At 35.0% G+C, this 26,935-nt stretch overlaps 1 protein-coding gene across 3 annotated transcripts in view; it reads right to left on the bottom strand.

Moving 5' to 3' along the window:
- Positions 1–9,545: 9,545 nt before the first annotated feature.
- The window catches only part of LOC145271018 (uncharacterized), a 36,597-nt gene continuing 19,207 nt past the window's right edge, over positions 9,546–26,935 (bottom strand). For 2 of the 3 annotated variants that reach the window (XM_080126579.1, XM_080126578.1), the window contains one exon: positions 12,330–15,978. In XM_080126579.1, the coding sequence (XP_079982705.1) occupies positions 13,059–15,068 (2,010 nt within the window). In that variant the 5' untranslated portion in view covers positions 15,069–15,978 and the 3' untranslated portion in view covers positions 12,330–13,058. Of the gene's footprint in view, positions 11,206–12,329; positions 15,979–26,935 lie in introns of those variants that run through there. The other variant, XR_013865656.1, reaches the window with a different exon arrangement.

Here is a 26,935-nt window from a genome sequence, read left to right as displayed (position 1 = left end):
GAAGCTACGGTTGCTAAGTCCCAGTTTCCGTGTGTAGGGTTTTGTGCTCTTACCCTCTGGCCAGGATATAAAGGTGGTAGGTCTTCCTTGAGCGCATGCTGGTCAAAATATTTCTTTTGCTTGTGTTGTTTGTGAATCCAATCCCCAATCGCAACAAAAATAGAAAACAACCACCAAGATCAGGATCAAATATATGATGCTTTTAAACAAATTTAAAAGCATCATATATTTGATCCTGATCTTGGTGGTTGTTTTCTATTTTTGTTGCGATTGGGGATTGGATTCGTCTACCCATGAGTAGCTGTGCGGGGCTGGGTATGGCGTTTGAGATAGGTGTGCAGCGCCAGTGCAATAATGCAATTTCGGGTGTTGTCCTAGATTGCTTGGCCTTTTTGAGGATGGTCTTGATGGTCCTTATCTGGCGCTCTATGAAACCATTTCCCTGTGGTCTTCGAGGTGAGGTGGTCTGATGGTTGAAACCCCATTCTGTGGCAAATTCGTGGTAAAGGGCGCTTGAGAAGTGCGGCCCGTTGTCACTAACCACTTTTGACGGTATGCCAAACTCCGCGAAGGTTTGTTGCGTTATTTTTATGACAACACTGCTTGGTGAGTGGGCAGGTAACTGTTTGATAACAGGGTACTTGGAGTAGTAGTCTGCTATGATCAGCCATTGATGTCCATGGAGCTCGAAAAGGTCTGTTCCAACTACGTCCCATGGCTTTGTCAGAATGTCGTGCTGCAGAAGAGGCTCTGACATTTGTGATGGCTGATGTTGTTGACAGATGCTACATGAGCTTGTCAATTGTTCGATGTCTCTGTTTATATTTTTCCAATAGACAGTGTCTTTGGCTAGGAGTTTGGTTTTCTCCTGTCCTAAGTGAGCAGTGTGGAGTTGCTTTAGGATATCTTCTTGGAGGGTCTGAGGAATGACAATTTGTTGTCCTTTAAGGATAAGGCCGTCATCAATTGATAGCTGATCTCTTAGGCTCCAGAATTCTCTGATATCGGTAGGCAGTTGCTTGTCTCAGGCCATCCCATGACAATGGTATCTCTTAGCTGGTTAAGCAGAGGGTCAGCTGTTGTGCAGTCTCTCAGTTTTTCAATGCGGTCAGCAGAGAAACGAATGGTGTCAACTCGAACATCCAGATCAGTAGGGTCCGAATTACCAGGTGATGGCAGGCGTGATAACCCATCAGCCAATATGTTTTCGGATCCCTTGTTGTAGGATAATCTGAAATTATATCCCTGTAGCTGGATGAGCATTCGTTGTAGGCGAGCTGGAGCTGAGGTGAGAGGTTTGTCAATGATCATGACAAGAGGTTTGTGGTCAGTGACAATTTGGAAACCATGACCGTATAAATATGTGTGGAATCTATGTGTGCCAAACACGATTGCCAGTAGTTCCCGCTCGATACATGCGTATCGTTGTTCTGTTTGTGTCAGATTCTTGCTTGCGTATAAGACAGGCATTAAATTGCCAGCTGAGTCTGGTTGTAGAAGCTCTGCTCCTATTCCATGAAGACTTGCGTCACAATGTAAGTAGATTGGGCGCTTGGGGTCAAAGTAGTGAAGCAGGGACGTTTCAGACACTTCACTCTTCAGGTTTTTGAAAACCGTCTGGTGGTGTGGCTCCCATTGGAATTCTGACTCTTTGTGAAGTAAGTCACGTAATACAGTGGTTTTTGAGCTGAAATCCTTAATAAAGCGGGATAGGTATGTCATTACACCTAGAAACTGTTGCAGTTCTGTTTTATTGCGTGGTTCTGGCATTTCCTGTAGGTCTCGTACCTTTGCTGGGTCAGGTTTCATTTCAGAATGGGTGTATATATTTCCGAAGAAGGAGATTTCCTGGCGTTTTATCTCGCATTTCTTGGAATTCATTGTGAGGCCCTCTTGTGTGGCGACTTCCATGAGGTGCCTTAGGTTGTTGTCATGTTCACGTTCTGTTGAGCCATATACAACAATATCATCCGCTATACCGCATGCTCCTGTGCACTTCTCAAGTATTCTGTCCATCTCGAGCTGGTAGATGTCTTGGCTCACGTTTAAACCAAATGGAAGTCGTTGGAAGCAGTACCTTCCAAATGGTGTTTGAAAAGTGGTCAGGATCTGGCTTTCCTGGTCAAGCTTTATAGACCAGTATCCTGCCTTAGCATCCAGTTTTGAGAAGTATTTTGCACCTACAAACCGGTGATTGAGTTCCTCAACTGTTGGGATTTGATGATACGGCCGCATTAGGGCTTTGTTTAGTGCCCTTGGGTCTAAGCAGACCCTTATTGTGTTGTCGCGTTTGGTTACATATGTAAGGGAGCTTACCCAGTCAGTTGGCTCCTTAATACGACGAATGACATTCTGTGACTCCATCTTGTCTAGTTCAGCCTTGATCTTCTCCCGCATGGCTATTGGCGTTCTTCTTGGTGCGTCTATGTGGATGTGTTAGGGTTGAGAGCTTGTGTGTTTTCTTGAACTCGCCAATGCGGTCGAATCTGTCGAGGTATAAACGCATCAGATCATCTATGCTGTTGATAGGTTGTTGCTGAACGGATATGGCACAGTTCATTGTCACAACGTTGAAGGCTACAGATGTTGGCAGGCCCAGTATAGCTGGTCCTGGAGTGTTGACCACATAAAATTGAGTGTTGAGCCATGAAGAGTCCTTGTATTTGCACCTGATGTTTGTGGTGCCATGGCATTTTATTTCAGTGTTGTTGTATGCTGTCAGTACGCATTTCGTTGGGTTTAGTGATCCAGGTATTGGGTTTCCGTCTTCGTTTATGGCGGAGGGGCACATACTGCGGAATATGCGTAAAGGTAGTGTGTTTGCCTGTGCACCCGTGTCTACCTTCAGTTTGAGGCTGTGCGTACCTGGGTGGTCTGTCAATATAACGTTGATATTGACAAACGCTTCATTTTGTGTTGTTTTTTGTTTGTGCAGTGGATGTTCACTGTTAATAGTGCTGAATGTGAGGTGCTCCATCGCCGCATGTAGTTTTGTTGTGGTTCGGTCGTCATGTTCAGCAACGCTGTCGACTTTTCGGCCTGTTCCATGTTGTCTGTGCCTTGGCTGGCTGTGGCTTTTGTGCCAGGGTTTTTCTTGTTTCCTGGGTCTGAGTCTCGCTGAGAAGCACAATTTGGCCCAATGGCCCATTTTCTCGCAGGAGCTGCATATGTCGTTCTTGGCAGGGCAATGCTCCTTGCCAAAACGGTGGTCCCGTCCACAATTTTTACACAAGTTGCTGGTATTTCTGTTGCCTTCCTGGCGTTCGCGACCACCGCGATTTATGGTGTCTATCTTTGACAGGCCATGTAGTTGGTGTATTTTGTTTATATACACGGCTGAAGCCTCATATGTGCGTGCTAATTTCACAGCCTCTTCTATTGTGTAGCCCTTCGGCTTGTTCAACAGTTCTTTTTGTAAGTCCGGTATGGGCGTGTTGGCTATCAGTATTTCTACTAAACGTTCGTTCATTTCATGGGCTGTGAAATCGCATTTCTTCGCCTGTAAGCGACACCTGTTTAGAAATATGTCTGTCGTCTCGGTAGGTTTTTGTTGGTATCTTCTGAGTTCGAGCCTACATATACGGTGGTTGGTTGCCGGTTCCAGCTGCTCCAAAAATGCGTTGAAAATTTTGTTGGCGTCTCTCCGGTCTTCGTTTGACATAGACCAACTGTTGTATCTACGAATTCCTTCCTCGCCAGTTGCGAGTAGAATGATAGGCACTTTCTCTTCTTCTTTAGTTCCCTTCGCTGTGAAATAAAGTTCCAAACGTTGTTGGAATATCTTGAATGACTCTGCAGTGTTAGGCGAGTCCCAGTCGAGAATGGGAACTGGTATCGATATATTAGCCATAGTAGTAGCAGTGTTGTTGCGAGCTTCAACGAGCGTGTGTGTGTGTGTGTGTGTGTGTGTGTGTGTGTGAGTTTTACGAAGTTTTGGTTCGAAAAGAAAAGAGAAAAAAAAATATATAATGTCTTACTTTTATCGTTGTTTTATTTTATTTTTCCCTTTATCTCGCCGCTGTCACCATGTCACGCTGTGTTTGCTCGTGTTGTGTGGTTGGTTAATAGAGAGAAACGAAAAGACGCGTGTTGTTAGTTTTAAATATAAAACATGGAGGCCTTTATTTCCAGTGCGCCTGCGTGGTTGTTACAAAACAGGGATTGTCATGAAACGAAATGATAACGTTGTTACAAAACTAGGATTGTAACGAAACGAAACGATAACATCGTTACAGAGTTCAGACTGGGGGAAGGGTCGGAAGAAAAGTATACCGATTGTATATAAGCAAATAAGTGTCCTTTTAGATATGCCACGGATCATTACTCTAAGAGACAAGGACACATAGCGGATAAATGTTTTAAATTGAACATGAAAAAAATAAAAACGCCGATATTGTTTAAAAAAAAAGAAAGAATTTGGTGAGGTAAATAGAAGCGGGGGGGTGCAGAAGTTTACATCTATTTAGAACTAGAGCGCCACTGTAAAAAGTGGACCCCTCAATATTTGTGACAAGTGGACCCCTCAATATTTGTGACAAGGTGTCTATGGAGTAACGATAATGAGACTGAAATCGTGGGATAAAACTAACAAAATTAACAAATTTAAAAAATAAATAAAAAAATTAAAAAATTAAAAATAAAAAAATTATTTTTAAATTAAAAATTTAAAAAATTAAAAATTTTAAAAAATTTAAATTTAAAAAATTTAAAAAATTAAAAATTAAAAAAAAATAAAAATTTAAAAAATTAAAAAAAAATAAAATAATTAAAAAAAAATAACGTTGCTGGAGGCCACAAAAGTATGTCTCAAGTCTTATGCAGGAAATTGCATTCATGTAATTTGACAAATAAAAGTTCCAGTGCAGTTGGGCAGTCGTTGCTGAGAACTACCATTAATTGTGATGCAGGGGGATTCGTCCAATACTCCTGGGCAGAAACTGGCTGCAATACGTGAAGTTGCTGTGGAAGAATATTTTTAAGGTGCAGACAGTGACGAAGGCAGACCAAGATAAACTAAAAACATGTTAGCAAATTTTGAGGCTGTATTTATCGGAAGTGAAATGAAGCGAACTCATGTGCCATTTTGTATGTCGAGACAAAAGATGCAAAACGATTTCTGATGAATCTGTATTTGTGATACAAATTATGAAAATAAAGCCAGTCACTAATTTGGATAATTATCCAATATCGAAAACGGAAGATCCGCATACAACATTGGGAGGAGGTGAAGTTAGATTCAAGTTAAGCTTACCAGCAATTATTGCTGGACGATACAATCAAGGAAATTAACTACCATCAATACTCATAAAGGCCTTTTCATGTACAATAGGTTGTGCTTTGAGTTGAAATCAACCTCAGGAATATTTCAAAGAACTATGGAAAACATTTTGCAAGGAATTGAAAATGTAATTATTAGAATTGATGGTATTCTACTGTTGTGGGGGCCGGTCGTCCGGAGACAATCGACCGAACAACTAACAAAATAGACACAGGCAAAAGGCAAACAGCAAAAAAAGGCAAAGAAGAATGACAGACACAGGTTGTTTGGTTTAAAGACGAGGGTTCGCCTTTTATTTTGAATATAAACAAAAATCGTTCAAGCCGGGTGCTGGTCGCACGTCACTGGAGGCAAGGTCTGGAGGTCCGGACTGGTATTCTGGACGTAGTGTGGTTCAGAGGGTGCTCGCTTGGTATGGAATGGTCAGCTGGGCTGGGCGTCAGGGTGATCCGGAACGCAAGGTGAACACTGAGAGCTCGGGGATCAGTGTTCGGAACGGACGGCAAGTAGGGAGCCAGATAGCGGACCAGAGGTGCAAGTGAGGTAGCGGACCGGAGGTACGAGGTAGCGGACCAGAGGTGCGAGCGAGGTAGCGGACCGGAGGTGCTAGGTAGCGGACCAGAGGTGCGAGCGAGGTAGCGGACCGGAGGTGCAAGCGAGGTAGCAGACCGGAGGTACAAGGTAGCGGACCAGAGGTGCGAGGTAACGGAACGGTGCAGGAAGCTGAGGGTGCAGTGCAGGAAACTGAGGCTGCAGGCAGGAAATGCAGGTGCAGTGCAGGAAGCTGCTGGCAGGAGATGCAGGAAGCTGGATGCTGCTGGCAGGAGCTGCAGGAAGCTGCTGGCAGAAGCTGCAGGAGGTGCTAACAGAGTAAACAAAGGGGTAGGTCTTTCGTAGGAACCTAGCCCTGAAAAGGGCTCTTTGAATACTGCTGTAGCTGCATCGGCGCTGGTCCTGGAGTGGTTCTGAGGAGGGCTAACAGAGTAAACAAAGTGGTAGGTCTTTCGTAGGAACCTAGCCCTGAAAAGGGCTCTTAGAATACTGCTGTTGCTGCTTCGGCACTGGTTTGGCGCTTTATTTGTGGAGACAGGGTGTTACAACTGGCGTCGGTCTCGGAAAAAGGATAAATGAAAGTCACTAATTCCAGACGAAATGTTTACAAGTCAAACTTAGTTTGGCAGTTTGAGAGTTGTATTTAACTTTATTCCGTCTGAAACAAAAAGACAATCATTTAGCTATTAATCGTAGACAAAAAGACAATCATTTAGCTATTAATCGTAGATTAATTTTTATGAGTCCCTTTAACAGCTAAGATGCTGGGGGGAAGGGAGACATAAGTAGGTCAGCTGCTGGCCTTGCCTTAGGTGAGGCTATTCGTCCATTCGCCTCTCTTTTCTTCCGTCGCTCATGCTAGAGATGACGCGTGCTTAAAAACGGTGGAGTGGGGGAAGGTAGTTTTCTTGCCCCCCACGACACTACTGACAGGCAAAACCAAGAAAAAATACTTAGAGATTCTGGAGGAAGTTTTGAACTGGCTGGAAATATATGGAATTCGGTTAGACCGGGAAAAATGCAAATTTTTAGTTCTCAAGGCCACACAGTAAACAGGGAAGGCATAAAACTTGCAGAAGAGAAAGTGAAATTTATCAACAAATCGCCACGACTAACATTGGCTACATTTTGTGGTGTGCCATTTGTACTGCAATCAGGAATGCCCCAAGCATCTCTTCTACCTTGGGTGGGAAATTTCACAGTCAAAAAATCAGGTACAAAATGAAAAGGGTGATACAGCCTGAATCCACTGGGCATATATCAGACGCTTGGCCCATCGACCGCCACACCTATGCAGTAGACTCCCACTTTCCCGCCATGTACCAACCACCAAAATCATACCACACAGCAGCCGTCAAATGACCCAGCACTAACTCACGACATACATCCTACAACAGTACAGGATGGCAATACAGACAGAATTCCACCCCCAGCAAGAATGAGAGGAAAACTCCCTGCCTGCTTCAAGGACTTTATCATAAACTAAAGACATTCCACAAATGTAGATTACAAATCTGATTGAGACCTGACAAGCAGGACCGACACTATATATATAAAAGATCAATCACTCAATTACTGTATTATCCACTCTGTTAAGAAAAAAGTTCAATTGCGCGCATTTCACCTCACATTAAAATTTCAGTCACGTACACAATTTTGATTACGCCTAAGCATACTATGTGAAGAACAAAAACAAAACTGCTATGTCCAGGCGACATACCATGTGATCAGAAAACACAACTTACTAACCAATCAGAGACACAAAAAATGAAATATTTTTTGGATCCGATTCAAGACAAAAACCGATTATAAAAGGAATCCTTCGACCATAAGGCAGTCTTACCGTCCGTGGGGATCATCTCGGCATCATCATTAATGACATCAACACACTACAAATACATTGCTGATGACGACGACACCAACCTACTGTGAATATCACTGCCGTTGTCGCCTACACCACCCTGCTGCATATAACTCGCGCTGTCATCGTCATCGCCGACGCCATCATTAACTTATTGCGAGTAACGACATCAACCAGACTAATTACTACTGACGACGACGCATCTACTGCTATAAATCTGATTCGGTGAGAATAAAATATATTTAATTTTATTCAATTGTCTGTATTTTTCTTGCAACCATACGCTTTTCTATTACAGAAGATAAGATCTTACCTTTCTGCAATGATGACAAAGGCTTTAAAACAACACGAAGAGATGGTTTACATTTCTGGTGAGAATGATGGGAATTCGATGCTATATTAGATTTCTACATTTTGTCTTCCCCTCTCTGCTTCACTTTTGAGAGAACTCAGATTTCTTGGTCTATTTCTTTGTGATGTCAGGACATGGCCAACATGTGCTTTGGCAAAACAAAAAAAACATTCCTTAATTTCCATTGTTTCATTCTACCTGCTCTGACCTTTGTTGTAAAATTATTTCTACTATTATTAACTGTTAAGTTTGCAGGTTGAAGCAAGTAACATAGAAAGCAATACAAATGACGACTCAACAAACAAAGGTAGATCAAATAAGAAGTGTATTAGGAAAAGGTATATTTACAGGATATTTACATAATGGTGTCAAATAAGAGTCTTTGCTGGAGAAACATATCTGCTCTCGGCGGCCTTCGGTGGCTTCTGGTGAACACACACTCAGACTGAGTCTTCCTATTTATGTGTAATTACTATCGACATATGCAAATGAATGTGTGCCACCACAACATGAACAATTCACTGCATTCCTGGAATCGCATCTAAATCGCAATATGTATTCTTTTTAACTTCTGATCACTACGTTCGATTCCAGCATTCTCCTTTAATAAATTTTATTTTCGATCTTAATTACTTTTTTTCTCTAAATACCAGGAGCTGTCTCCTTCAATATACAACAGATATTCGAATGTTCCATTAAAGTTTTTTTATCTCTCAAACATTGAGTTAGTAAAGAAATTGAGAGGATAATTTTCTCACCCCAATAAATCATTTTTATACGTTGTAGTACATCTTTCATTTCAGTTCTTTGGTTTTACTGGATTCCAGGACTAGAATTTATCTAGTCTGGTAGAGTATCCAGCTTTGTGCTATTACTTGAGGTAACATCACTTGAAGAAGCTCATAAAAGCTAAATATGGGTTAGCTGTAGATATCTTGAGCAGTGAATACCATGTGGTTTTGAATATTGATCTGGATTTACTTCTAAAGTATGTTTATGCCAGGTTCTTCTGACAAACCCATATACAGAGAGACCTTGTATAGTAAGCATTAATTTCTCTCCAATACAAAACCCTTAACGTTCGTCACGCTCATCCAGACTAGTAAACATGACGTATAGATTTATAGTCAACTAAGTCTAATGACTGGTTACTCACTTTTGAATCATAGAATATAAATGAATTCTTGATCGTCTGATGCCGTTTTTTACTGATTTACATTTAAAGATAAAACACGACTTTTAAACATTTTAATTTTCATATGTCAAACTTGCCTACGTGTTTAACTCATGTTTGGGTGAAAAAACATCTATTTTACTTAATTTTCATATGTCAAACTTGCCTACGTGTTTAACTCATGTTTGGGTGAAAAAACATCTATTTTACTTAATTTTCATATGTCAAACTTGCCTACGTGTTTAACTCATGTTTGGGTGAAAAAACATCTATTTTACTTAATTTTCATATGTCAAACTTGCCTACGTGTTTAACTCATGTTTGGGTGAAAAAACATCTATTTTACTTAATTTTCATATGTCAAACTTGCCTACGTGTTTAACTCATGTTTGGGTGAAAAAACATCTATTTTACTTAATTTTCATATGTCAAACTTGCCTACGTGTTTAACTCATGTTTGGGTGAAAAAACATCAACACTAACTGCAACAAATGCAAACATTTTCAGGTTTTTTATTCTAACAAATCAACACAATAAGATTGCAATAATTTTGGAAAATACCAAAATGGTGTTAACATGTGAAAACATTTTATGTGAACTTTTTTACTCACATATCTATTTCAGATGATTATTCTGTACGTGAATGTTTGCTAAAATGAAAAAAATGACGATTTTTATATTAATTCATCAATGTAGACACATCATACAGAATATTCTATGTTCAGTTTGCATGTGATGATTTAAAGATTTTTGTGAAAATGATTTACAATAAATTTGACAGACATTTGACAGTATTTTTTACTGTGTTTGCATGTGGTACTCTTTAGAAAATACAACACATTTGACAAGCATAATGCTCTTGTTGAGGGTCTCTGTGAAAATGTTGAAAACACTTTATAAAGTATTAACCGGTATGTGTTCACATGTATGTTTTTCTTTAGAAGAGATAAGGCCTATGATGTTAGTTTCTTATAACAAAATGTCCATGAAATTGTCACCTGAATATGGATTTATATGAATAAGTGAACAGCAATTCGTTGTCTTATGCCACATTTGTAGTTGAACAGGCATTTTTTATGTGATATTTTAAAGAGGTTTTATATGGAAATGCAGAACCACACACTTCACAAGAATAAGGTTTCTCACCAGTGTGTGTGCGCACATGGATCGTTAAAGAAGATTTGACTGAAAATCCTACGCCACACACTTCACACACATAAGGTTTTTCATCTGTATGTATCCGCATGTGGATTTTTAAAGAAAATTTCTTTGAAAATGATGATCCACACAATTCACAGGAAAACCGTTTTTCTCCAGTGTGTTTCTGAGTGTGGATTTTTAAATCAGATCTTCTTGAAAATGATGAGTCACACACATCACAACTATAAGGTTTTTCGCCAGTGTGTGTGCGAACATGTTTTTTTAAAAGGTATTTTGTTACAAAAGCTGAACCACATATCTCACAAGCAAAAGGTTTTTCTCCAAGGTGTGTCTGGGTGTGGATTTTTAAATCATATTTCCTTAAAAATGCTGCATTACACACGTCACAACAAAACGGTTTTTCACCAGTGTGTGTGCGCATGTGTTCTTCAAAACGACATTTCTTTTGATATGATGAGCCACACAATTTACAAACAAACGATTTCACAACAGTGTGTGTATTCATATGGAATTTTAAATCAGATTTTTCTAAAAATGACGAGTCACATTTTTCACAAGAATAGGCTTTTATACCAGGGTGTGTTTTCATATGGTTAATTAAAAGATACTTTTCTGGAAATGCTGACTCACACACTTTGCAAGAATGAGGTTTTTCTCCGGTGTGTATTCGCATGTGTCTTTTTAACTTTGATGCATATGAAAATGATGAACCACAAACAATACAAGTGCAAGTCTTATTCATCGTATCTATTTCCATTATTTTTATTCAATATTTTTAAATTCATTCAAGCAAATAATCTTCATACATTTGTCTTGATCCATATTCACTGTAAATGAATAAAAGATTTAATTAGTAAAAAGTCAGAATTAATAAATATTATATCCACACAATGTTAAGTTTTCAGATTTAGTGGTATTTAATATTTAATATTATTCGACCTCATGCATCGCAATTGTAAATAAAATTGAAAATACATTAAAGTATTAAAATACAGTGGCGTCCTTAGAATTACATGCACTGATTATTTAAGATGTTTATCAAATAAACATATATACAAATAATATATACATATATACACATAATATATTTAATATTGGAAAAGTAACAAAATATTTAAAAAACAAATATTAACTTGAAAAAAAAATGATCTGTGTTTTAGTTAAAAAATGTAGATTGATTATTAATAGGAATTGATTATAAGTTTGTGATATTATTAATATGAATTCCATCCTTTAAAAATTCAGATTTAAAAATTTATGTTAGAAAATTACATTAAAGCTGTATATAAATTAAATTTCGAAAGCAGAAAATATTTTACGTTTTTATGTTGTCAATTATTTTAAAAAGAATTAGAATGCATACGAAACCTTATTTTGAAGAAGACAACAATTTTATATTGAAAGTGAAAATCGTAAATATATTGAAAAAATTCATGTGATAAAATTTATTCAATAAGTGTTATATAAGATTTTATTACAAATCTCAGGCACTGACATTAGATATCCTAAAAATTCAAACTTAGAAAGAATTTTTGGGTAAACAAAAAAGAGATGTCTTTATTTCCATAAATTATTTTATGTAATATTTAACATTAGCGTTACAATACAATTTTCAAATTAGAGGTAAAAAATATATTAAATATATTTCATATTTATAAAATAGAATAGAACATGATTTTTAAAATATAAGATTTTAGCATAGAAAGTGATTTTTAAAATATAAAAGATTTTAGCATCTTCAATAGATAAGGTTTGAATTATAAAATAAAAATGATTTTATATGTAGATTTTTAATATAATTTGAAACAATGAAGATTATATGATTTTATTTAATAAATACTTTCATATAATAAAAAACATTCATAATTTAACGATTTTATATGAAATAATGACATTTAATGATTTCATGTAATAAAATAAACAACATAATTCAATAATTTTGTATCATGAAATAATGAAATTTAATGATTTTATATTTACACACTACTGAGCAAATATGCAAAAAAACAGATTAACCTTCATGGTAGAATTGAGACACCGATTTAGTGACTAAAAAACTAGTCATAAATTTGATCCCAATAATGACGAAAGGCCTGCTTGCATTTATGCCCCTGATTAATAAAAGCTTATGTTAGAATATCTACCTCTAAGTTAGGAAATGTCCAATTTCTCCATTAGCCCGTTTCTATGTGTGTGGCTGTAAAAGTACTTGGTGTCAAAGAGCCACATTTTCATGCAAAGTTCAACTAGACACAAAATGCAAATCAGCAGAATCCAAGGTAATCTGAAAACTGAAAAATTATAATAATGCCAAAACCATGAGCTTTCGTGATCATAATCAAATATCATTCATACAAATGAGGAAAACACTGACTCCAACACTTTTTTTACATAGGCATCACCACCTATCAAGGCCAAGAGGCCAATCGAGGATAAGGGTTAAAGAGTGTACAGTAGAAATTGGAAATGGAAATTTGGTAAATTTGTTAACTTATATTGAACGGTTCATCAAAAACTTGTTTACGTTAGACTTGAAGACAACCATATTGTAGTCAGCTGTAAGGCAGGAAAACAGAAGATAATTCCACAGGTGCGCAGTTCTAAGAAAGAAACTTTGTTCATGGAATCTTATTAAGTACACTTTCTTCACTGTGTGTGTGTGTATGTGTAGAAACCATCTTCATACTAAATCTGAAGATTGTGAATTCTGTCGTTTATGAATTTTCATATGCCGATACAAATGTGATTTCGCTGAAAAAGAAGTGCCACAAATTTCACAAGAAAATGGTTTTTCCCCAGTGTGTATTCTCATATGAATTATCAGATAGGATTTCTTTGAATAGGAACCGTTACAAACTTTGCAAGAGAATGGTTTCTCGCCAGTATGAGTTCTCATGTGTTCAACCAAATATATCTTCTGTGAAAAGGAAGTTTTACAAACGTCACAAGAAAATGGCTTTTCTCCAGTATGTACACGCATATGTACAGACAAATCTGACTTCCAAGCAAATGCGTGATTACAAATCTCACATGTATATGGTTTCTGCCCAGTGTGAGTTCTCATATGTCCAACGAGATATGACTTTTGTGCAAATCGAGCTGTGCACACCTCACAAGCATAGGGTTTCTCTCCACTGTGTATACGGAGATGTGCTTTCAACTTGGAATTTTCTGCAAAAGATGCCCCACATACGTCACAAAGATATGGCTTTTCACCAGTGTGTGTTCGTATGTGGACAATGAGATCTGACTTGCGAGTGAAAGCTGAACCGCATTCGTCACAGGAGTTTAACTTTTCACCAGTGTGTGTTCGTATGTGCCCGACTAGATGAGACTTGGTTGAAAAAGATTTTCCACAAACTTCACACGTATATGGCCTTTCTCCACTGTGGATTCGGCTGTGTCGATTTAAATCAGATTTTTCAGCAAAGGCAGCATTGCAGATTTCGCAGGAATAAGGTCTCTCGCCAGAGTGAGTTCTCATGTGTCTACTTAAGATGGACCGTTGAGAGAACGAGGAGTTGCATATCTGACAAGAGTATGGCTTTTCGTGAGTATGGACACGCATATGCACTCCCATGTAAGACTTTTCAGCAAATGAAGCCCCACAGATGTCGCATGAATAAGGACGTTCACCTGTATGAGTTCTCATATGCCGGGTAAGCTTTGACTTTTCTGGAAACGATTTATCGCAAACCTCACAAGAATATGGCTTTTCTCCAGTATGTCTACGTATATGAACCACCAAATCTGATTTCCGTGCAAACGATGAACTACAAAATTCACACGAATGGGGTTTCTCTCCAGTATGCTTTCTTATATGTTCAGCTAGATGCGACTTATTTAAAAACGAACAGCTACAAACCTGACAAGAATAAGGTTTCTCTTCAGAATGCGTCTTCATATGTTCCTCTAGATCTGAGTTTTGTAAAAATGAAAACTTGCAAATCTTACAGGTATGAGGTTTTTCTACAGCATGCGTTTTCACGTGCTCTATTAAATCTGGTTTTTGTGAAAATGAAGTGCTGCATACAACACAAGTAAAAGGATCATCATTGTTGTGCGTTTGCATGTGCTGACTCAGCTTGGATTTCTTTGAATATGGTTGATCTCCGCTATGCGTGCGCAGATGTTGGTTTAAGATTGTCTTCTTAATAAAAGCGCAACCACAAACTTCACAAGAGAACGGTCTCTCGCCAGAGTGGATCCGCTTGTGTACAGTCAGATATGACCTTTCGGTAAATGAAGATCCACAAAGGTCACATCGATATGGTTTCTCTCCGGTGTGTGTTCTCATATGCCGTTTCAACTTTGATTTCTCTGAGAATGAACGATCACAAATCTCGCAGCTGAATGGTTTCTCTCCAGTATGGATTCGGATATGAATGACCAAATCCGATTTCTTTGAAAAACTAGATCCACAAACTTCACAAGAATGTGGTTTCACTCCCGTATGTGTTCGCATATGTTCCGGTAGATATGACTTCCGGGCAAACGAAAGGTTACACACTTTACACATATAAGGCTTCTCACTAGCATGCATCGTTTGCAAATGTCGGTTTAACTTTGCTTTCTCCGTAAAGGAAGATGCACACTCCTTGCATTCATATATCTTCTTTGAATTGTCTTTTTCTGCATTGGAAATCTCATCACGTTCAGAGGAATGTTTCTCTTCAGTAGAGGACTCCATTTTTTTCTCAATTGTTAAAAATGTCTCTTGAAACACTTAGAATATTATTTAGAAACGAAATCTCTCATTGGTGTCAAAGATGGTGAGAAATTCATGAGATTCAGTAGTTTTCTATGTTTTATCATCCAAAAAATTCTGAAATAATAGTTTGTAGAATGAAGCAATCAGTTAACATTTACATGTAAATCCTGTCTCGCATGAAACACTTAACATAGTTTTCAGAAAAAAAATATTATTTCATATATGGCAAGAAACTTCAGGTAAATTAAAACTTCTATATGAGCTGATGTAATTTGATGACAAAATTATCTTCAGTAGTTTTTTCTATTCTTTCATTAGTTGTTAAAAAACAAGTGTTGATCAATATTTTGCAGAAAATATTTGTTCACGTGCAATCAAATATCATTACTTTTTCATATTATCATACAAAATAAAAATAAAGTAATCCACTCATAACATTGACCACATAAGTTTACAAAATATCCATCAATAATATTAATCTATAAATTTATAAAAATAGATGATACATCAATAATTTTAACCGTAGAAGTTTTAAAAAGATAATATCCATTAAATAAATTACCCCTTTAAGTTAATAAAAATCACAGGCGATCTACCAATAAAATTACCCCTATAAGTTTATAAAAATAAATCCATTAATAAAATTACTTTGGTAAGTTTATAAAAAACAAAAGTAATCTACCAATATAATTACTCCTATAAAAATAAACAGATGAGATTCATTAATAAAAAACAGGTGATCATGTTGATACAGTAACTTATTTCGTTTCAGTTGCTTTATGTACATCTAAAGCCAAAATGAAAGATCCAAAATATTTCTTTCCATGTTTTTTTATGATGTGATTTCTGTTTGCGTCTCATTTCAGATCATCGGTTTTAGTCGGACTACCTGAAAAATGAAAAAAAAGATAATTTTATGTTTCTGAATTTTGGAAATGAGGATTGTTTATTCATATTAGGATATATAATCTACTCCGGGTTACACCGGCATGTTGAAAATTGTGATTTTGCTGTGAAGAAAAAAAGAGTTCAAACTTTGTAGATTAGGTTGAAGATAGCACCTGAAATAAGTCATTCAGTGAAAGAAAATATAGAAAGAAAGAGGGAGAGCATAAAAGAAAGAGAGGAAGAAAGATATCTTTTCTCTTGCAGGCAAGTTCAGTCTGGTTTCTGAGTTCACTTGTAGATGAAATAAAGTGATCTTTGCTAGAAAATCACGTTTTTGTCTAAGATGCACGTTTTTGTCTAAGATGCACGTTTACAGCTGGCAAAGTAAGAGACAAGAAGAATCAATTTGAGAAAAAACAGAAAAACGTGTTCTTTGTCACAAAAATATACACACTAGAATTATCACAATTACATATTATGTGTGTCTCTGTTTGCATATAAGATATATACATGCAACAGGCAAAAATCCTCGCCCTGCCACACTGCAATTATTTCGACTACTATTCTCATCGAGTGTCGTTTTCACAATGTTTCAGTCTGTATTGTCAGACTTGAGAATTTCAATATATTTTTCCCGTCGCAGTAAACCACCTGATGAAGGCCAGAGGAATAGTTGGTCAAAATGTTGTGAAGCAACAACTATAAAAATTAGGATAACAGTCTGCAAGTAAACAAATAACAATAGAAGGTTCTGTTCTAATTTTTCCAAGTTGTCTAATCCAGTGATTAGACTACATAGAAAAATTCAGTTGTAAAAATTCCATAAGGCTCATTGTTTAGAGTGCATGGCTGATGTAACAATACACACAGATTATAAAACACTTTGGATAATCACAGAATAGTCATATTTTAAAAACCAGAGCAAATTAAATCTTCAAAATACTTTGAAATCAACTAACAAATAATAATGTAAATTATATACTTTAATAGTTTTAAGCAAATAAAGTGCTAAATACTTGAGAATCATAAAATAGCAATTTCATGATTTGTATTACGAATTTTATTCCAAAATTTAGAAACCTATCAGAATATATGTCGCCTGTGAAATGTCCAAAATACTTTTGATCACTATTTTTCGTTGTGTTAAAAAGACTTCAAGATAACAAGTATTTAAAATTGTGAAAAGATTTTCCTCAGACATCCACTGTTAAGTGGTCTCTCTTTTTACTATTTTTATCCATTAAAAGTATAATTGTATGTTGTTTTCTCTTGTGATGCCTAACAATTTAAATAACGATATGTTGAAAACTTAGTTTGAATAGAAAAATGATTTGTAATAGCAGCAATAGTAATACTATTAGTGATAGCACAGCTGTAAACAAACATTTCTTTTGTTAACTTTTTTTTATTCCAGAATTAATATATATATATATAATTATAATTATATTATATATATATATGTATTATAATTATAATTATAATATATATATGATCCGAATCGAATCTTGAAGTTCTGTTAACAGCAACAACTTTTTTTTTAAACAAATATAAGCGAATTTCATTCCAAATTCCCCGTTTAAAAACGACGATTTTAATACAAACAAGTAGACCAAACTGCATTCCAACACGTTCATTTGACGACGATAGTTAAAGAAATCCAATTAATCCCACTGGGATTAACAAACAAAAAGACAAAAAAGTCAGACTCGCTTCATATCTTCAACCTTCGCAGTTCGACATGACTCATTCAATTCTCTCTTTGACAACGCTTTTCAATTTTCAACGCGACTTTTAATTTTTCAGGTTAAACGCAAATCATTTAAAATTTTCCATTCTATCTCGGCTGCATTGGTTACATATTTAATGCCAAAATAGTTTCTAAACAAAAAAACAAAACAAAACCTGGACTCGGTTCTCAGCAACACTCTCTGCTCTAACTAGGTTCTATCCGGTTCTCGAGAACTCAACGCCTCGACCCTCTAAAACATCTTAACTCCCGGCCTTATATTATCTCATTTATACAAATTAATGTGCAATCAAACCTGCTGATTCGTAGCCTTCTCGTCTCCCATCGCTCGGGTGTCGAGTTCACACATGCAACCCACCTCCGTGATTGCAGTAACACTCAATTTTCACTACACTTTCATTAAAATTTTTCAGGGTGTACACACGTAATTGTCTAAAAAGGTCGAATCACATTTTGGAGAAGTAATCAAATGAGGGGAGTCAATCTACAACAATACTAAAGATATTCATTTGTATTCATTTCCTGAATTTAGATTTTAGTTATTTGGTACACAAAGTACATTACAATTAAACTTTGAGTTCTCTAACTTCTTTTCTTTTGATGGATACATGCCATTTTTAAGGAATTGCAGCATATTTATGTAATTGTTTTGGTTTACTTACCTCCCTATGAGGTCAGAGTAAGAAACAAGGTCGGTTTTTAATGTGGGGGGGGGGGACCAGCTCCCCAAAAAGAGACATTCTCGTAAGAAAAATAAGAAATGTATCAGTCATGAAGGATTTCTCCACTCACTGAGACCAAGAAAGTGAAATGAAAAAAGTGAAGTGCAGTATCCGAACAGATACTACACTTTGATCCTGGCCCGAAGGCGAAGAACCTTTTTTTCTTTATGTGCATTTACTGCAAATTATTTGGAAACCGTTCATTTCTGGAGATTTTCAGTAGAATATTCTATTTCCTTGCATGAAAATACACTTATTTGGTAAATTTCATTACTTAATCTTGTTTTTAACAAACATATAGCATTTTTACTGGAAAATTCCTATAAAAAAACGTGGCAAAAAGAGAAAATATCCAAATGTGTGAGGTACAAAAAGTCATAACTTCCTTAATTTTAATCGGATTTAAAAAATTTTTAAAGATTTTTTCTCAGACCATTAAGCTCTTTGTATATATATGCTATTACTGAAATATTTTAATCCATTTCAATTTTTTCATGTCCTTGGATGGAACATCAGTTCACAAGTTAGCATGCTAACTCCGTGAATAAAAAAGGGTTTTGTTCAAAATTCCATGCAGATTTTTAGTTTGACAGAAAGATTCCTGAAGGCAGACAAGATACACCTGAAGAAGTTACAGTCAAAACACTTAAGATGAGAACAGTAGAATCCAAAGAATCCAATTAAAAACTGATAAATTATTGGCCTAGGTACGAAACATCCTTAAAGAACAGAAACTAAGTTTAAAAATGTCAGGCAGTTCCCATAAACATTTACTTATCACTATGTACTATCAGGTTGACAAGAGAATTCTTGCGGTTTTAACTTAAATTCAGATGAACATATCTTGGCTCAAATAAAATTGATCAAAATAGACACCATCAGAATCAAAATACTTTTGCTGATGCAAAACAAGTGTTTTTATGCCAGTAACATAAAAATCTTGCATTCTGGTGGCAATAAAGTTGCTGAATGCGTTTTTGATATCGTTGACGTTTTGGAAGCATTTCTCACACAGAAAGTTGTTGAGATGCTTGAAAAAGTGGTAGTCGGTAGATGAGAGGTCTGGAGAGATGAGGAAGAGTTTTATAGTCCGATTTGTTCAACCTTTGCAGCTCAGTTTAGCAATGTGTCAGACATTGTCATGGAGGAGAATTAGATCTTTTCGGTTGACTAATGCTGGGTGTTGTTGTTGAAGTTTCTGATGCATTTCATCTATTTGTTGACAGTACATCACCGCTTGGTTTCGCCTGCATTCAAAATATTGTAATGAATGAGACCTGTTGAAGTCCATCAACAGTCAGCATGACCTTCTTTTGGTGCAACCTTGGCTTCATTACCATCTAACCACTGAGTTGAGTATTACCGGCTGTTGTAAAGAAACCACTCTTCATTGCAAGTGACAACTCGGTCAAAAAAACAGGTCGTTCTTGTTGTGTAAAAGAAGGGAAGATGACACTTCATAACTGCGTTTCTTTTGTTTAATTCATGAGGCACCGATTTATCAAATTGTTGCCTTTCCAATCTTTCTTAAATGGTTGGATATCGTCGTATACATTACGTTTTATTTAGAAACAAGTTCTCGAACAGTTGTGGCTATCCACAACGGGCTTGTACTAAGGCTCTTAATTTATCATTGTCAACATCCGATGGCCAACTAATATGCTCATCATCTTAAAGACTCATTGCCACCACAAAATTTCTTAAACTACCATTATGTTGTAGTGGTTCTTGGGCCAAATAATTTGTTAATATCACAAGCTGCTTCATCAGCTTTTCATTCTACCTTGAATTGAAATAAGAAAATTGCACAAATTTAAGTTTTCATCTTGTTCTGAAAAAAAGACATAATTGTTTTAAAACGATTGTTATATAAACAATCAGAGCAAAAAACGCTGTTTGAAATGACATATAAAGTAAATGAAATCTGGAAAATAAATCATTTGAATTCAAAATAAAAATTTCCAAAAACCTCAAGCTAAGTTATATACTAATTAGCTACTAATAATGACTATTATAATAATTATATAATAACTATTATAATAATTATATAGTAATTAGCTACTAATTATATAATAATGACTATTATAATAATTATATAATTATGCCTATTATAATAATTAGCTAGCAGCCCAGTGTTGCCCAGTCATACAATACGCTTAATCATGATATTTTTAATTTATATAGATTGCACATGTATTATTATAGAATCAATCTTTTACTGATTATTTTATATTACAAAGAATAATTTGTTTGATGAACTAATTTGCAAAAATAAAATTTTCTAAAACAACGATAAAAATCATTTTTCAAATTCTGTGTGTGTTTGTTTACAATATCACATCAACTGATATTTGGGTTTGACAACGATTGCCCTAGAAAGGTCACTTCTGAATAATGTTTAGCTTTAAAATATGCAAACGTGGAAATGATTTGCAGCAATTTTAAATGGTACCTTTTCTTTTATCATAACTTGAACTTATTAATAAGAAAAGATTGTGTCAAGACAGCCTAATGATTATCCTATTTGGCTCGCTGTCTTTAGGTTTTGGTTTCGATCTCAGCTTTGACTTACAAGAAGTGAAATGCTTAGGAAAAACATGATACTTGCATGCACATGTCTCAGTTTTTTTGGGTTTTTTTTTTAGGAATTTAACATTACATTTAATGCTTACTGTATTATATTAAATAAGAAATCTGCATTAATATTTATGCAAATTTTATGACTGTACGACCTGCTAGTATAGATATATATGTGTGTGACAACATTACCGCAACGTTGACACGTGTGCAAGATGAGATAGAATGGGAGGAAATCACTGATGCAATATATACATATCATTCTTTTTTTTTAATCACCTGCGACTGGGATTGTTGCAGAATTGGTTAAGTATTTATTGAAATTTTTATTTATTTTAAATTTCTCTGATGCACATATAGAAAAATATCACATCAGAATATTTTTATAGTTAATTTAAAGAATTATCTAGATTCGTCTGTACTTAGATTAACATATGCATATACAATCTACAGATATGACGAAGCAACATATTGGTTAGCATCAACAAAAATCTTAAATACTGTAAAAGTAACATTCATTTTACATGCTGACATGTATTTGATGGTTTTAAACTTTAGAAAAACTGAAAATCTATAAGAGACAGCAGATCAGAAAGCCAGTCTTTGGATTTCAAAGAAGATGGATTAACTAATTTCTCATGAAAGAAGGCAAGAAGAGCCACATGGAGATTGAGATCATAGCAAGAAAAAGAACCCATACTCTCTTAAGGTAGTGAATTACACATCGAACCTGTGTCGACACAGGTTCGATGTGGTAACAGTAATGGCTGAATAAAAACCAATTTGTCCAGAAAAAACAAAGACTCACGTCTATCGTTTGTGTTTTCAAAGCCAGAAAGCAGAGAACAGATGCAAGGCTACTCATGGAACAGACATGAATCCTCATAAATAATCAAATTCCACACAATTTAAACCATTAATGGTTACTTCACTACCACCCTACATTCATTACACACCACTTATCAAGACTCAAAGGCCTCTTTAGGATAACCTAAAGAGGCCTTTGGGCTTTGATAAGTGGTGACCCCTAAGTAAAATGAAAGCATTTATTGTATCTTTCTTTATCCCTCTTTCTCTTAAATCCAGTTTTAGACTTTAGTTAAGCATTGCACTTTGCTTACAAAGCCATTTGTGAAAGTGTCATCAGATAAATTTTTAGGTACAGATGACCAAAGCTATATATAATGTATTTTTTATGCACATATAAAAATAGAAGTTTTATTAACCATCTAATTGTAGTTAAGGTATCTGCTGTTTCTTTTACAATGTCTTTTAAAACTGTATTTGTGATGCACAAATCTGCTGTTGGCATCAACTGATTTTTTTATGATTTTTAACTTGATTTATGACTTTGAAAGAGGACCTCTCATTAAACAAATCATATGATGTTTTTACAAATATGCTTACTTTTTTTTAAAATATAAACTTTTTTTACTTTTATAATAAAAATATGTTTAAGGACTGTTTTTCAAACATAAAAATAGAACTGTTATAAACAAAATATTTATCAACTTTTTTAAATATATTTATGAACTGTGTTGTTACAAACATAACAGACCTTTTTTGAATATATGAACTGTGTTGTTACAAACATAACAGACCTTTTTTGAATATATGAACTGTGTTGTTACAAACATAACAGACCTTTTTTGAATAAAAAATAAATTAGAACTTTTTTCTGTACTTTTTTCACCTTACATAAAAGATGTAAAAATAGAATTTAACTTGAAAACTACAAAAAAGCAGGGTTCATAAACTGCAGATCATTTTTCCATAAAACTAGTACAGTTTAGTTTTTTTCTATTGGTACTTTAGTGTTGGGGTTAATAAAGCGCATTTTTTTCTTGAAATAATAAATTAGAAACAAAAACAGGTACTTGTAATGAATGGACATCCAGACGATTTCAGTTGGGTTAGGAAGTTAGTCCTCAGTATGGAGAAAGAGATTCCTAACTCGGGCCCAGAAATGGGTTGCAACAACCAAAACATTAAAATAACACCCAAGATCAGTGCACAAGTAGCTTGTTCTTGTTCTGTCAGCTTGGTCAACATGGTAACTCCATCCACGCAGTCACATTAAATTATAAATGAAAGCAAAAATAGAGGGAGATTTAAAGAATACAATTTTCAAGACATTTTAGAAATAAGAGCTATTCAAGGCAAAATTCAAGGATTTTTAAAGCTCCTGTGAACCCAACTCAAGATCAGTGCACAGGCAGCTCTATCTACCTATTATGTATCTCTATCTACCTATTATGTATCTCTATCTACCTATTATGTATCTCTATCTACCTATTATGTATCTTTATCTACCTATTATGTATCTCTATCTACCTATTATGTATCTCTATCTACCTATTATGTATCTCTATCTACCTATTATGTATCTCTATCTACCTATTATGTATCTCTATCTACCTATTATGTATCTCTATCTACCTATTATGTATCTCTATCTACCTATTATGTATCTCTATCTACCTATTATGCAAAAAGAAATTTCTATGTTTTTGAATTCTTTCCCTATGGACTCAAAAATAGCTGGGCCGATTTTTATGAAATTTCACATAAGTAGCTATGGTTTCCTTACTCCCCCACTTTAACATCAATATGTATACTTAACCTTTTGCATCAAGTTAAATGCACTCATAGTCATTGCCACCCTAATCTCCGACCGCCCCCTTATGATCATACTCTCTATATCATAACAGTAGAAACTTATAAATATATTGCTGCATATTACCTTTCAGTTTTACAATCTTACATAACCCCCCAAATTAATCAAAATTACCCACTTCATAGAAAATAGACACCCCACAAACCGTTAAAATAAATTACCACACAGCAACAATATACCCCCTATTTAACTATAATACATATACCCCTTAATCTCAATACTATGTTAAAGACCATATATTCTTATATATCATACTATATATGATAAGCTTCTCCTTATTTATTTAGAATTCAATAAAGTTTCCCCAACATTCTATAATTCCTCTTAATCTTTTTCATCCCTAATGAACCTTACGCTAGACGCCGCATCTCCCCCATCCTACCTAGCACCTTCTCTACTCTTTTGGCATAAAGAGTCCCTTCTATCCCTCAAGTTTTGCCTGTATTCCATTATTCAATAAATGATCCATTCTATATCTACCTATAGATAGTTTTGTGTCTTCATTTCATACTCGTGTTGTCCTATTATATATATATATATATATATATATATATATATATATATATATATATATATATATATATATATAATAAAGTGGCATTCCTACTTAGAAAGTTAGTCTTGAGTATGGAGAAAGAGATGGTAATGCAGAAGTTCCCTGAACCCTTGCAATTATATTAACATGTGCTCCATCCTGTACCTAAATGGTATCATCAAGGGTTACTATGCAGAATATGAATGATGCTGAAATAGCATTATTATTTAGAAATCCATTCTTAACATGAGAAGAGGAGGGTGTTTTGTAAATATTCTGTGTTTTTTATCTTTTTTTATTCCATTTTCACCCCAAACAAGGAACAGGGACGTAGGGGGCTACTATCTGGGGCATAATTTGCAAGGATACTTTGTAGGGAGTTGAGCAGCAAGGTGTCTGTTCATATTACACTCAAACTTCTGCATGTCAGTAAAGTCATCGAAGCAGAGAGCTGGAAGGAAATTCCAAAATCTAACAATCCTATGAAACGATAAGTAGAAGATATGAACTCAAAGTTTTTCAAACAAAATTCTTCAGACAAAATTCAAGTTTTCAAAACAAATATAAAAGTGTCCATATGAAAAGGTCTGGAAACTTATTGAAGGCTAACCCTAACCCACCTTGTAATATGAGGTTTTGTAAGAAATACATCTTTTGTTTGAACTTTTATAATGAATATAAGTTTATGAAAAGAGGTTTTAAAAAAATAAAACTATTTTAGCTTTTGACACTTGTGCACTAAAATGCAAAGATACAACTTTTTTGGTGTTCAGTTGGAACAATTAGAGAGTGCATAGCAGAGTCACAAAACTTTTGTTATAAGTTTCTTTCATTTTAATTCAATAAATGTGAAATAAGAATTTTCTAAAATTAAAAACATTCGAAAAATTCTGAATTTTGTTACAAAAAAGAAAACCAACATCTTGTTTATCTTTGTTTAGGTATGATCCCAAATAGTAGCCACTTATGTTGAAATGGCGATATGCCTTGTTACGGGTGAACATGAGTTAAAGAAAATGTTACCATAGCCAATAACAGTTACTTTGCAATTTACCTGCGTCAGTTTTTTTTTTTTTTGGTGTTTTGAATGTTTTTGATTTCATCTCAAATATAAACTATTTTTACAGATTCCAAATATCCTGTAAAGCTGTACGTGTGATAATGCATGGGGAAAAATAGCAGCAGCAGTGAAGGATGGTCAGCATGCAAAGAGATCAGCAGCAGCAGCAATCAAAAAACTGCATATGCAAATTAGGAAGTGTGTGCAAGAAGAGATAAACAAGGAGAAAAACTATCACACATTCTTAGAGAAGCAAAGCGGGCGGCAAAAAAATGGATGCAAGAAAAGTAGATGCAAAAAATGTAGGAAATGGCTGATATCAGAAGATAAAATGGCTAAGTGATAGCGAAAGTAAAAATTAAGAGACAAAATGTATTTTTATTTATTTCTATTCCTGTTTTATTTGTTTGTATATTTGTGACGTAATGGCTACATTACATTCCAACCAAAATGACTGCCATCTTGTCCATTTTTTTTTGTCTGACCAGCCTCATTTTTATACTCCCATCCCCCAGAAAGTGACAAAAAAAATTGCTAATGTGATACCTAGGCCGAATTTTTCTTTTTTATCACAAAACTACTTCTGGTGGTTTTGTGATAAAGGTGCATAACTCTTGCATCTACAATACTACGCAAATTCATTTGATTTGATTTTCAATATTTAAAAATATTTTAAGTGTATCTATTTTATAGCATTTATTTCGATTTTATTTTTAATATTCAGAAACAAATTTTTACATAAAGAATACAATTTTCAAAACATTTTCCAGAAATTTTCCAACAATTTTCAAGGTAATAAATAGAAATAAGGCCTTTTCAAGCAAAAGTAAAAATTCAAGGAATTTTCTAGTTTCTGCGAACCTGCTAAATTGTATAATCAAGGGCTACTTATGCAGAATATGGACGATGCTGACATAGAATTATTTAGAAACCCACTCTTAACACGAGGAGGGCATTTTGTAAATATTCTCTACTTTTACCTAACAAAATTTGTTTTAATATTTAATAATTAGTTGTAAATTTTTAATAGTAGTTTAGTAATAGAACAGTTTTAAGTATTGTGTTTGAAAATATTATAAAGTTGATTTATTTTACTTTACATTTATTTTAATCTACTTTTTATAATTATTATAATCAGTATCGGCTGTATTTAAAAACGGAAGAGTTCATTTAATCCACGAGTCATTTCCCTTTAAGTTATGAGATTTAATTCGTTTAAATTTCATACATAAAAATGGCTGTTTTATGCTCCCAAGAATCAAAAATATTGTCAACTTTAAACGTAAATATCTCTATCTATCTATCCACTGTACTATGCTGAAGAGTGTGGTTATCTCCTGCTGCAATCAGGTGGCCACTGACAGACCATTCACACAACTAGCAATGCCAACAGGTTTCCTTAAGAGCATGATATTCCATGTTTGGATTGGCCTGCACAATCTCTAGACCTCAATCCTATTAAAAACATATGGCATTACATCAAGCAAAAGCTACGTAATTATAAAATTTCAAATCTGGAAGAACTTTGGACAAAAATTAAAGAGAAGTGGTATGCCCTTTCACCATAGTATAACCACAGACTAATTCAAGGAATACCCAGAAGATTGCGGACTGTCAAATTGCAGAAGGGCTATGCTACT

The sequence above is a fragment of the Euprymna scolopes genome, chromosome 46 (genome assembly GCF_053919585.1).
Source record: "Euprymna scolopes isolate OS-2025 chromosome 46, ASM5391958v1, whole genome shotgun sequence".
In the NCBI taxonomy this organism is placed as follows: Eukaryota; Metazoa; Mollusca; class Cephalopoda; order Sepiida; family Sepiolidae; genus Euprymna; species Euprymna scolopes.
This window is presented reverse-complemented; position numbering and strand designations above follow the sequence as displayed.